Source organism: Lissotriton vulgaris, chromosome 11 (genome assembly GCF_964263255.1).
Source record: "Lissotriton vulgaris chromosome 11, aLisVul1.2, whole genome shotgun sequence".
In the NCBI taxonomy this organism is placed as follows: domain Eukaryota; kingdom Metazoa; phylum Chordata; class Amphibia; order Caudata; family Salamandridae; genus Lissotriton; species Lissotriton vulgaris.
The window spans coordinates 1,076,246,728-1,076,260,687 of NC_141699.1; the positions used below are offsets into that span (position 1 = coordinate 1,076,246,728).

The 13,960-nt window shown below is 44.0% G+C and overlaps 1 protein-coding gene across 4 annotated transcripts in view; it reads left to right on the forward strand.

The window, feature by feature from the left end:
• The window catches only part of RUBCN (rubicon autophagy regulator), a 198,151-nt gene that overhangs the window by 126,309 nt on the left and 57,882 nt on the right, over window positions 1-13,960 (forward strand). For all 4 annotated transcript variants that reach the window (XM_086944543.1, XM_086944541.1, XM_086944540.1 and 1 more), the window contains 2 exons: window positions 1,419-1,534; window positions 6,212-6,413. In XM_086944543.1, coding sequence (XP_086800669.1) covers window positions 1,419-1,534; window positions 6,212-6,413 — 318 coding nt within the window. The remainder of the gene's footprint in view (window positions 1-1,418; window positions 1,535-6,211; window positions 6,414-13,960) is intronic.

Here is a 13,960-nt window from a genome sequence, read left to right on the forward strand (position 1 = left end):
TTTCTTTGTATATCATCATTTGTAACTGGCAGGTTATTATATGTCAATAAACAGCTATTCGTTGTATACAGTTTAGTTCTCTTCTGGCTGGACTGAGATTCACTGTGTGCGATCATGTTTTTTTAATTTTTATATTTTGTTCTTTCAAATGGATAACGCATGCTTGAGTAATCCTTGTAAGCGTGACCTAACTTGTGTTACAAATTCAAAAGTTTGACAGTAATACTCGGCCAGCCCAGTTGCAGCTCAGCGTTAATCTAGGTTGAGGGGGACCAGTGGTATACAACGATAGCCATGATGGTTAATGCCCAATAAAATCTTGGCTGCCTATGATTCTGGAGAATAGGCCTGTCAGTGGCGTTAGGTTCAGGTGGCACAGGAGCTAAACTGTCCTTTCCTGTAGAGCTGCGTCGCTAGAGCAGTCCTGCCAGAGGAGAGCTGGTCATGCAACATAGGCTCAGTGGAGAAGGCCAGGATTGCCAATTATTTTGGTTTACTTTGCAAAGATAGCTCTGCTGTAATCCAAAAACATTCTAGGCATGTGACCTGGTCTTTTCCAAAGAAGGACTTTCAACAGTTTCATGGTTTCCAGAGAAGGTTATGCCACTTCGTTTCTCCTTTCCATTTGAAGTCTTGAGGGATTGCTACATCCTCATTGGTCATAACAATTCACCATAATATTGTTTTTTTTTTTGGGAAGTCTCATTGCCCAGCCACGTCATGCATAGTTTTTATCTGAGAAGTGTCAGTCTAGTTGACCGTTCTTGACTGTTATCTTCAATCTTGCCGGAACGCATAGACTAATATGTTTTTTTATTTAAGTTTATTATGCTTCTGATCCATATAAACAAGTAAAATAATAGTCATAACAAATAATTGCATAATCAAACCCTGGCAGGCAAAAAGGCTCTAGACATCATACATATTACCATTTTGAAAGTTCACATTGCAGTTAATAGATTAGCAGACAGTTGTTATAGGATCACTTGCTGGTCAATATGTGAAATAAGCAGAGAGGAACTAATCTTAAAAAATTAACAAAGAAAACACACAGCCCTACATAAAAGGTGATTCAGGAATAATCTCTCCCTTCCAGAAAGAAACTCCCAATGAATGATTCGCAGCAACAGACAATAATCTAAAATGTGCCAAGAGAACAAGTCATTGGTGAATGCTGGGCTATTGTAATACCCTGTAACAAAACATAACATATATACATTGTTCATTTAAGCAATTGGATAGATATATATCCATTATTCACTTTCTCCCCAACTCTGAGTGGCTTAAATAGGATCACTTTGTTTTGTAAAAATCTGTGTTTTCACTCCTCAATGTGTGACCTAATTCACCTGGCATCTGTTGGGTTGTAGGAGAGCTCAGTTAGTGATTGTGACATGTCCATCTTCACTCCTTTGCAGAAGGCTCCCAATACCTCAGCTCCGGGGAGGGTATGTTCCGGAGGCCGTCCGAGGGGCAGTCATTAATCAGTTACCTCTCTGAACAGGACTTTGGAAGCTGTGCAGACCTTGAAAAGGTAAGGAGTAGTTGAAGAGCCTGCAAACGTTTGGCTCTGGAACCTGTAACTGCAGCTTCTGCCAGACATATATTTCTATCTGTTGTCCATAAAACAGTCTATGTGGAATAGCTGCAGGAGGGCAGAGCAATGACACAGAATGGTCAGAAAAAAAGGCGAGTGGAAAGCAGATGTTAGGAATGTAATGAGGTCCTTTTACACCTACACAGTGCTGAATTTAAATGTGGTGGGCTACAAGGACATTAAAGATGGATCCCCTTTGAAACCTGCAATGTTTATGGGTAATATGTTAGCAGAGCCGCTGTTTGACATTGGTTGAAAGAGACTTTACAAATTTAAAAACTTGCTAGATTCCTGCAGTAGTTGATCCCATGTCTCTGGGACCAGCAACTTAACAAAAACAGATGCATCTCTTTTTTTTAAAAACATTTTTGAAAACCTTTATTGTGCATAGCAAGCGTACAAATACGGGCCTACAACCATACAGGCCGGCCTCGAGAGCAATCAATAGCACATAAAGTACGGATAGTTAAACTCAGCAGTCCCAGTGGATGTGTAAAGGATAATTGTCTAAAACGTGGCTAGATCGAAGCGGGACCACCGGGCACAGGAGGAATGAGGTTAATTTTAAAAGTTTTGTAGAGAAGAAGGATCAGGTGCATTCAATCCACCGAAAGCAATGGCAGGCAACGAACCAGCGAATCATGAGCAGAACGAGGAATAAAATTAAAAGCAACAAAGGATAATAACCTTACGGATAATAGCACAATAGAACAGTACACGCTGGCCATCGCCTGCCCCACGGACTCTGAACACCCAAATCCACAAAAATGACAACATCGACAGCGGAGAGAATAGGTAATACTACCCCGAAGCACCTGACAACCCAAAGAGAGGAAAGAAAAAGAAAAAGGAGAAAAAGAAACGAGAAAAATAAGGCCCATAGAAACTGAAACCTAAACAAAATCCCTACCCCCCCATCCCCCACCCTGCACGTATGCGGAGGCTACGGCCTACCCCCCCCAAGCTGCGTGCCTGTCGCCCACGAACCAAACCTGACATTTAGAACAGAAAGAGAAAAAGAGAAGAGAAAGAAAAAACGTAATTCACAGAAGATCGGAGGAGGGCCAGCAAATATCCCCAAAGTACCATAACGTTTCATTCTGGCCGCCCGAACCCAGACCCCGCGACCAATACAATACCCATAGTCGATATCCCCGGCAGTCAATCAGTGTCCCAGCAGTACAAGTGAAGCAGTCCCGACATAATGGGGGGGTACACTCAACCCTGCCCCCTGCGATATGAGGCAGCGACGGAGTCCGGCCTCACGGTAGACATCTTGGAGGAGGCAAGCGACCCAAAAATCCAGATCCGAGTGGAGGGACGATCCATAAGGTCCATCCGATACACAGCCATGCAGGAGTCCGTGGCATAAGAAAGGATAATGCACAATAGAGTTCCTCCGGGATTGGCGAGCCCAGCAAATAGGAGTCGCATCAGGATGAGGAGTCGAGATACGCCAGGGACTTCAGGAGGAGAAACTAGACTTGGCGTCCAGCTACGCTGCTCCAGCCACACCACACATCCCGAGACTGTAGCCTGCCCCAAGGATAGTATAGCCGGCATCTTGGCTGCAATTGGGTCTCGCATCTGGAGTGTGCCAGTGATAGTCGGAGAGGCGGAATAACAAAGGGCAGTATCGAAATGAGACACAATGTCCTGCTCCCGGGCGCGTCCATGTTCAAGCAATGATGCCACAGGGGAAATCCGAGCCAGCCGGTCCCCCAATACACGAACAGCAGAGTGTAGAGCGGCTCGCAGAGCAGCTAGGGCGCACATCACATCACTGAGCAGCACTGGTGCTCCGGGCTGAGAGGATTCAGCAGTCCTCTGTACACATGGCGAACAAGGGCAGCACTGCCCGTCGAGCCATCTATCGTTACCATCCATGGCCAGCCGAGCACCGCGTAAATCTGAGTAGTGACACAACCAGTCTCGAGGCATAGGGGAGGCACACTGCATTGGCGCAGGGTATTAGCGTGGCGTGGGCGGACAGCTGTATCTTCGGTAGCAGCCCAGGGTCCGCTGTTTCAGGAAGGGAGACTAGCCTGTAAGATGGCGCCCAGCCCGGCTCGTAGGGAGACAAAGTATCCAGTAGAGTTGTATCCGGGTGAAAAACACGATACAATGTGTTCCCCGTAGCGACGATGCGTGAGACCCTATAACAAGAAAGCACGCCACCGGGAGCAGGACGAGGCTTGAGCCGCCGTGGCGGCTGTTGTAGCGGGCGAGGCCGGCCCCAGTCCGAGAACAAAGACCCAGCCGTAGCCGCGCAGCGCGAGGCGGGGGTGAAGATGTTTCGATAGGCGCACCGCCGGGACCCAGCAAGGAAGCACACCAGCAGATCCGGGGTCTCTTCCCGTTTCCGTCGATTCCACGCAATAGCAGGATAGATACCAGGATGAGGTGGAAAACGGGAGAAAAGCGAGAGGGTCGGCGGAGCCGAGAGATCAGGCGGCCATCATGGTCGCTGGTTAGGCTCCTCCCCCCAGATGCATCTCTTTTGATCTATAAAAATGCATCTTCCAGGTACCTTGGGTTGATTGACATCTGTTGCATTATCACATCACATAATACGCATTCGATTGCTACAATGTCCCAGGTCCTGTGCTACCCAGGTCCTGTGTGCTTTAATCTAAACAGATACATAACTATTTATGTTAAGACAACCATGCCCTTCTAAACTGTTTATTCTCCTCCCTGGTGCAACACCGTAGAACGTAGAGAGCAACTTAAAATACCTTGTGGAGTGGTGTGGCTCACTGGTTAGAGGCGGCAGACCCGAAAGCAGAGAACGGCCCGGGACCAGGGTTCAATTCTCGACGCGGCAGGGTTGTGGACCAGGGTCAACGGACTCGATAATTCTCGCCTCGGTGCCTACTCTAACCAGGGATCACACTCGGCAACTCTGGGCATTAAGCTTGCCTCATCTCTACAACGGCCCCCTACAGACGCCGGGGATGCCTGGTTTCACCTTGGAGATACCCAGAAGGGACCATCTCACAGGGAAAGCCAGGACGGGTTCCCCAGCGGTCTTCAGCGCCAGAACACCCCGAGATGGGGTAACAGTGCGCTTTACAAGTGTCATCATTACATTTTTAAATTTGTTGGTTGATCCTTCTCTCTAGTAAGATCCGGCTGTGTCTCTGCCACGCTGTTCACCATGGCAACCTTCAAAGCCACTCATCCCAACCATTTACCTCCGGGGTAGGCCGTTCAGTTTATAGTAGATTTCTCCATTAAAAAATTGCTTTCAATATGAATGATAATCTTTATCTACTTCTTCAGTGCGATTTCAGGCTGGCGGACTTTAAAGGGGCAATAAATATGAGCAGGGTCCTTATCTTGTGACCCCTTATCAGACCTCCCTTTTAAGGGCCATCCTATTATCCCATAATTGATTAATTGGTTGTACGTTTGCCTTGCAGCTGGTCCCATGGGCCCTGACTGAGTCAGTGGACGCATTCTTCTGCTCAACCCCAGAGCCAACTGGGCTGCTGATCAGTTTTGCTGGCTTGCAGCCGAACAGCGTGTACAGTTCAGTGCTGCTAATGTGACCCCCATAGGCGTCTAGACATGGGGACAGCAGTGTCTGCAAAAACACTTACCAGATAAAGAGCCAGTTTGTGTGCCACAATCTCCATTTTACCCTGCCGTCTAAATATTAAAAATTCAAACAGGTCAAGGCTGGAGGACTTAACAGGCTGCTGCTGAGCAGTAGGCACCAGCTTTACATAAAAACCTTTTAATGTAATTAGTTCTGACCTAGAGACAGCTGTACATGTTTCACCAGCTTTGTGTAATAAACAAAAGCATAAATAATAAATACATACAAATAGGGCCTTTGGGTTAGCCCTCTTCATCTACTAGTCCGTCCATTTGTCATTCACATTTTGCCTCCATCCACTACAGCACTTGGGATGTCAGTCCACCCACTCCAGTCATTCTCTCCGTGCACTATAAGTGACAGCATTTAGTCTGATCACACGTGTGCATCTGCCTAAACAGAAGTGTAGTTCAGTGCTAGGGCTCAAAGGACAATACTTTACTTGGCCAATTATTTTTTAATCCTTATTGTAAAACAGTCATCCTTGAGCTATGTCTTCAGCTTACAGTATTTCAAGGCCAGTAGGACTTTTTCTTTGTGCTAAAAGGAATCCTAATTTCCTGAGATGTGCATGAAAACTAAGTAGGGTATCAGTGGTAAAGGCAGCTGCCTGCTAGCAAGCACCCGCATAGATCTGTCAAATGTCTATGCAATGGTTAATTTTTTATTTTTGTTTAGTTAGTGGAAGCATAAGGCTATCGCTTTCACCCAGCAGCTTTTTGTTCCCTTATTGTGGCACATGCTTGTAATAAAAAAGCACCATTGACCAGGTTCCAAAGGGCCGACACAATGACTGTTTAATTAAAAAAAATATATATTTATGGATTACCGCTGCAGGGTTGTGAGTAACTCTTCACACCCCCTTGAATTTTTGACTCATATTCTGATATAGACAGTGGAATTCACAAGCAGTTCAAAATATATTTGCTCATAGTAATCTGACAGTTTTGGTTGGGAACGGTCTACCTCAAAATGTTTACTGATGACTTAAATTGCAATATTTCTTCCAGGAAAATGCGCACTTTAGCATCTCGGAGTCCTTGATTGCAGCTATTGAGTTGATGAAGTGTAATATGATGAACCGGCAGATACAAGAGGAAGAAGAGGACAGTGACAAAGAAATCCAAGAGCTGAAGCAGAAGATCCGCATGCGACGGCAGCAGATCCGGACCAAGCGTGCCCAGCCTGATCGCGGAGACATGGCATCTGATGGTGAGGATCTCTAGATTAGTGTGCATTAAAATAGTTGGTAACAGATGGATCATTTTTGCAGCCTGGACCTATTCTACTGTCTTACGCTGTGCATGTTTCTGCAATCAAGTGGTTTGGTATGTAAGTTTTGTCAGAAAACTAATAGTTTATCTTTTGGGCATTTACCATGGGTATATTAATCTCTACGATGTCAAATGTAAGCCCATAGTACTCCAGGTCAATGTCTTTTCTGCTGGTGCGTTTGGGAGCAGAATTGGAGCTGTGGGTGTTTTCTGACTTCAGCAAAATATTATAGGGGTTGATTGACAGAGTTTCAGAGGAAGACAGAAGGTTCAGTCTTAATATGAACAGTAGCAAAGAGGCTTTTTTAGCGAGTTGATGTCAAGACCGGCTTTTTCACGATTTTCAGCCATGGGAGGCCTAGGTTGGAAATGGCTGTATATTATTCTGTTTTTTCCTCCGTGCCTTTCTACTCCTTTCCAGTGTTTTCAATTATGTTGATAACATTGCTTAAGTTGTTCCTCAACCTACATAAAAAATTAGCAATTCGAGGTGAGCACAAATTTTGCGATTGATGCTTTTGTTTTGATCATAAAGCAGGAAGGGTGCAATCTCTGCTGAAACTAAATTCTGAAAACTAGAGAAAATCAATGTAGGGAGCACCATACAAAGCAGAAGTTGAACAACATCCTGGCTAGTCCAACGCTGTCAGCTACACAAGACATTGGTTTTGTTTCAAGAGGAGTACGGTTCTGATCATTTCGAAAGTGAAGAAGAGATATATGAGGCAATTTCCCAACTCAGATGTTGGAGAAATGAAAATGTAACTAAACAGAAATTACCCCAAATCTTTACTGAAGGATACTTGTATCAACACTGAAAAGACCTCACCCAAGAATGACTGACTGAACTACCTTCTGAGCTAAAAAGTTTGAACCCCTATGGTAAAGTTTCATCTTTAGTTTCATTGATGTCACAAAGTTTGATGTAAGAAATAAAGTGGGGATGTACATTTTCACAAAACAATAAGTGCCTACCAGTTTGAAATAATAATGCATGGATAAGGCAAAATAAATAGTCCAGAACTGTTTTAAAGAACAGTTGACATCCCTAAGACCAGAAGAAACAATTAACTTTGATAAACAGAAGCAGCACCTCTGCGTTAAAACGCAGGTACTACTTTATAAACAGAAATGATTTCATAAAGCATTAACCTCATACAAATCTAAAGAAAAGAGAGAGGGGAGACTAAAAAAGAAATGATTAAAGATACAAACAAACCAACCATACATAATACCCATGAAGAAATGATGAATTACATGATGTAGATCCTGCAGTACATAATGTGCACAAGCATAGTGAGGATGAGGAGAATATAGAAGCAGATTCCTCACAACCAGATAATGATAATTACCCAAGTAGGCCTACACCACATGTTGATCTGTCCACTTACCTTGGGTACATGAAGGGCAGCTTGCGTTCAGCACGAAAAGGAACAAGAAGGAGGATTCTTTGTTCCCATGAGACATTAAACCTAGTACTAAGGATAACCAGTTCCTGCTTCTGCATCCCAGCAGGGAGAAGGGTTTTTTAAAGATCAGGAACTCAAAGAATTGAAAAGAAACCTATAGTTCCACCCGGACCATCTAATTATTTAGACCAATGTAAAACCTGTTTCTGTCAGAGTATCATCAGGCAGATCTAATTTTGACCACAGCCCCTGTCTAGGTAAAAAGAGTAAACATCCGATTGGGTTGGGGATTAAGCTAGAGAAGTTTGCTGTGCACTTCAAATTCAAAAGTACTTTTAATAAGCTTGCATGCCAGCAGTGTCAGGGAATAGAAAATGTTCTTCAGCACCTTTGTGAAGAACAAAACCAAATTGCGAAAGCATTGGTGGTGAAAGTGAGAGTAGGGAAAAGGCCCCACCCCTTTTGGAGGCCACTTGACCCTCCCATTATTGATTTACATTTGAATGAAAGGGAGAAATGGAAAATTCTGACTTTACTCCCCTGAGTCTAGTGAGTGAATGAAATTGAACTTTAACTGCAGGTCAATTAGGCAGCTCCCTACCCGACAAAAGCAGAGGGGCGCTTTCCTCAAGTGAGACTGTGCGCCCAATATTTTTCCTGATGTCGAAGTCTGTTGGGCATGCTGAACTGGATTACAACCACCACATACCACAGCCCCCTCTCCATCCTTCATGTCTCTGTGGGGTGCTAACTTGTCAACAAGTCAGTTATGCAACAGTAAAAGCTTCCCCCCAGCTTGCTGAAACCCTGGCACTTGACTACCATCAACCTTCACTTCTTCCACTCTAAAGGAAAGATCGTGCTGTGTAACTGATGCTCTACTTTTGCATCCACAATAGGTTCATGTTGCACAAACACTGGTAGTTACAAATTAGTAACAATATTTTTGCAGTTTGAAACACTTCTAGGTTCACATGACTCTCCCCTCTTCCCAGTGAAGAGAGCCAGTGCATACTAATGCAAGAGATTAAAAGTACAGTTAGGACATGTAACATACATCCAGACCTACAGGAAACTTTTGATAGTATTAATCACCTTTCTTGGGACCTCAGTCCAAGTCACTATAGTTAAATGTTGACCCACCCAGATGCAACAAAAATACATGTGCTATTTTTAACTCCCGATTTATTTTATTTATTTATTAAGAATTTTGTAGAGCGCACGGCTACCTCCAGAGGGGGTGTCCCGGCGCTAAGACTACTTGTTTATCACAGAGGGGGTTGCTGAGTTCATGAAAAATCTACAGGTCTGCAGAAGCTTTGCAGGCTAGTGCTTAGAAAACAGCCATGTTTACAGTTTATGACGGAAGACTTGTTCTGATTCAGAAAACCTGAGATCCAAGGGTAGACTGTTCCAAAGCTTAGCGGACACAACGGTAAAGGTTCTGCCACCAGTACGCGTGAGTCTGAAGCGAGGGACCGTCATCAGGCGTAGACTATTAGATCTCAGATGCCTTACTGAAGAAGCTATTTTAAGCCTTTTGCTCAGATAGCAGGGGCCAATGCCATTAATTGCCCTAAAGGCAAGGGTCAGAACCTTAAAGTCAATGCGACGGGCAATTGGAAGCCAATGAAGCTCCTCTCGGTAGGCTCTGACCGAGTTGCGAGGAGGGATGTTGCCAATCAGCCTTGCAGCCGCGTTTTGTATAATCTGAAGTTGATCAATGAGATATTGGGGGGCACCGGCATAGAGGCTGTTGGCATAGTCAAGGTGTGACGTGATGAGTCCCTGGACCACTGTTTTACGGGAAGACTGGGGGAGGTAGGGAAAAATCGATCACAATGTTTTGTTATTAATTGAAACTGTGAATTAAGAACTCTGACTTATTTCCAAATTGGACAGAAGAGCTGCAGCTCTTCCCGATGTGAGTATGTTTACCATGCCAACACGGGTTGTTATCGTGAAAAGCTGCCCTTATTTTTCTATGCCTGTACTGCCTGTGAACCAGGACGTTCTCTTAGCAACACATAGTTGTTAGACTGGATGGTCTGGCCTTTGTGAATCTTAAGTACACTGTAAACATTAGTGTCCATTCAGATAAAACTTCCCTTCAGATGAATGCTTCCAGAGCAATGCCAGACAGAATAAGCTTGAAAGGTACCTTCAATTCCAAGGGATATCTATTAAAGCTGCACTGCAGTTTCTGCCTAAAAAGGAATTCTGTATGATCTGAAATACTGATCTTTTCATTTGACAAAAAACACATAGATGGGTTAAGGTATTTGATTTTGAGACCACTCTGGCTTTGGCAAATGACAGCAGAACATCTACCCTGTTTTTTGAGGGTTTTGAAATGGTAGCTGTCAAACACAGAAAGAACAGATGAACTGCTTCCTGTAACATAGGAACCTTATATTCAGATTGAGTCTGTTTTTCTACAACATGTAAGGTGGAATGTGTGGTCACCAAAAGACCTCACCGGGCGCTGTTCACGTGATTCCCTCTCCTCACCATCTACAGGGAGTCTTTGGCAGTGGTAACCAGAGACATCTTGACTTACAGTTTTAAGTGTTTGATAGACCACTACAGGCACACCTTTAAAAACTGCACAGAAAGGCAGTTCAGTAGTTTCTAACAATAGGTGCAGAAATGAATTCCAGGCCATTGCGGCCAGAGCATGAAGGTGTGCGTGATTTGATGTCTAAAAAAATAGAAACCTGCATTTAAGACCGTACTGCACTGTGCCCTGTATTAATGTTTTTTTTTTAATTTAAACCCATTGTCATTTATTTACAAGCTGAGGAATATAACAATAGGGATTTGGCCAGAATAGTCATATTGTGGCATATGCTCCGTGCCGTGCTGACCTGTTGGGATCAATATTTCTAACCCTTCTGGTTCTAGAGAGACACTTCCATTTAAAGTTTGAGCTGGTGACTTCCCTGAACTCCACTTTTCAGTAACTCGTGCACTCACAGGGACCAATGAGTGCCTTCACTAAACAAAAACCTTGACTGCAGCCAACCTGTGTGAAAATGAAGACTTGTGAGGTGTCTCAGCCCAGAACTGTGCCCCCGAGGATATGGGCTGCCAAAACACGGTTTACCTCTAAGCCAGACTTCACTCTTTTTGAGCTTGCCTTTTTGTAACTGAGCACTGTAAGACTTTGCCAGGGCGTGGGTGTTGGGGCTTACTGACTTTTGGGTCTGCCTGGTAGGTACCCCATGTGCAAGGGCAGCAACCCTTTTAAGTTTTCCAGTTTTGCAAGTAGAATTGTAGAGGCAGCAGTGCAGCGATCAGATAACTCATCTCAATATATTTTCCTCTCTGTCTGGAACCTCTGCTCCATTGACGGCCAAAATATGAACAGTCTGTAGTAAACCTGCAAAAGTTTTTAGAGAATTCTTGAAAACTTCCTATAGGTTAACTTTGTCCTTAGTGCTCACAGAATATTTTTGCAACTTCCATTTTTAGGTCTCGCTCGAGACCTATTGTGATTAAGTCTGCTCTCAAGGGACGTTGGCAGGGGCACGCGCGGCGATTTCACAGCGTGGACGCGCATGCCCCGCCCCCCCGAGCCGTGCACATCACCAGAAGTCGATTGCCAGGGTCAGCCATGCCTCTCCAGTCACACGCGCACACACACACTGCATACACGCACGCGCACACACACACACTGCATACACACACGCTGACACACAGGTGCCAAGCCCCCCAAGCCCCACTTACCGCCTGAGCCGCCTCTCCTGACTTCTGCTACCATCCACTTTGTGAGAGTGGGCGCGGGCTTCTCCAAAAGACGGAAGTCCCGCCCCACGACTGCCGTGAGCGTGCACATCCCGAGACCGGAAGTTCGGGAGAGTGCACGCTCACGGCTTGTGTTCCACTGTGGCGGACGCACAGACCTCTCGCAGGATGCTGCCTTTGTTTAACATGCAGTTTGCTGGAAGTACAGTTACGTGATTTTGAAGTACAGTTAATTTTAAATATAGTTTTAACAGCTGTGTAACCTCCCTGCGGCCCGATTAATCGGTGCACTCAAATATAAATGGCATGGACGCACATATACCCACACATACAGGTGTTACAAGCAAAACAAAGGCACGGAATCTTAAATAAAATATAGGTCCATTTTTTAATGCTGGCATTGTTCACGAGACAGCTTCTGCGCTTGAAAGAGAGGTCTATTCTGCTCGCATACTTGCCTCTCTCTATGTCGAGTCCAGGCATTTGTTTCCTCTCGGTTCCGTTTCCCGCGTGTTCAAAAGGAGTGTTTTCAAAGGCACTCTGACAGTTGAGGGAGAGCTCGGCGATGCCATGCATCGAGTGCCTGCCTCAGCCTGGCCTTGAGGAAGAACCATTAAACTGTTCTGCGGAAAGCTCGGCTTGTGAGTTTTGTAACACCGGGTCACGGCTCGCTTGAGGCTGGGGATGGGGAATTCGCTCTCTTTTGAAAAATATGACACATTGTCTTCAACATTCAATGCAGTGTATTTGTTTAACCCATAGAAGCCTTTCACCTAAATATGTATCATTTTTATCTCCACCTTTAGAGATATTTTTTATAAATGATCATTTTTAAGCATATACCTAGAAGCATTCCTGCCCCTGGCCCTGAAGTCAATGCCATTAGTTGACTAAGAGGGAAGTCAGCGTCACATATTAACTATATATAGCCTACATTCGCATTATGCACGGAGCAACATTATACTCTAATAAATCAAAGACAAGCATATTTTGTTTGGTACACGTCATGATTTAATGTATTTGAAGGTGCTCCATTATGTGATAATGGAGAAACAGGTGGCTCAGTGAGATAAAATAGTTGCATAGCATCACAACATTTTCAAGCAGGGCAGCTGAGATCTATCACAGATTTTCATATTTCTCATTGTGCAGTTTATCCTCTAGATGGGTATTTTTTCTTTTTATGCTACTCGTTCTGCTTCCTGCTTTTCTGTAAGCTTTACTACCATTTACATGGTCCTCTACCACTTTCTGAAGCTCGGCAGCCCTTAGAGTTCTTGGATTCTGCTTTGCCAATGAATCAATGTTGCCGTTGATTTTGGTTGTACTTCAAATTGTTTAGAGTTCAGCAATATTGTTTAGAGTTCAGCAATATTGTTTAGAGTTCAGCAATATTGTTTAGAGTTCAGCAATATTGTTTAGAGTTCAGCAATATTGTTTAGAGTTCAATCAAGCTGAGTAGATTGTTTTTCCTGATTTACGGTGACTGCATAGGGTAGTGGCTGGAAGGATACTTTAGTGGATGAGTTTGGAGCAATATGTTTACAGCGGTTTGTTCCCAAGCACTTTGCCATTTATTTCATTCGGTTCGGATGGCAGTTAATTTCAGATCTTTTTAAGTTTTGTATCCTTGTCAAATATATATATATATATATATATATATATATATATATATATATATATATATATATATATATATATGTGGGTGTGGCATCAGGCATATTTAAATAGCAAAGAAGTGGCTCCATTTGCAAGTCATTCAACTAAAAGGCTTCTCAATATGGCTTGCCTTTAAATCATCATGGAGCATGCAGGCTTTCGGCCAGAGTAATTTATGCTAAATTGTGCCAGAGGGGGCAAGCCTGGCTGATGGTTCTCTAGCTCATCAGTGAATATTCAGAACTAAATCATTGATCATCTTTTTGGGGCTGCAGGACCACTCCACTCAGTTCCACTGTAGTTTCCCGCTGACAGGCTGAATGCCACCACACTGCTTATTGTTGAGAGTTAATGTTACTTCTGGGAGCGCACTGTTTGCCGAACAAAAGTCTATAGAAAGTGTCTTGCATTTCTGATTGGGGGATCACATTACTAATTCTGGTAAACGGCATTTCGAATTGACCTCACAGATACTTGTCAAAATCATGGCAACTATAACGATACTCATGGGACTTGCTGAGTTTCATTACATTACTTTCTTCACCTGGACTGCTGAGTCCTCTAGAGACAGACCAGTGTCCTTTAATTCCTTAATAAGAACTGTTGATGATTGTAGAAGACCCCCCTCTCAAGATGTGGGCGCTAGGGGAATCTTGAGCTTTGACTGACG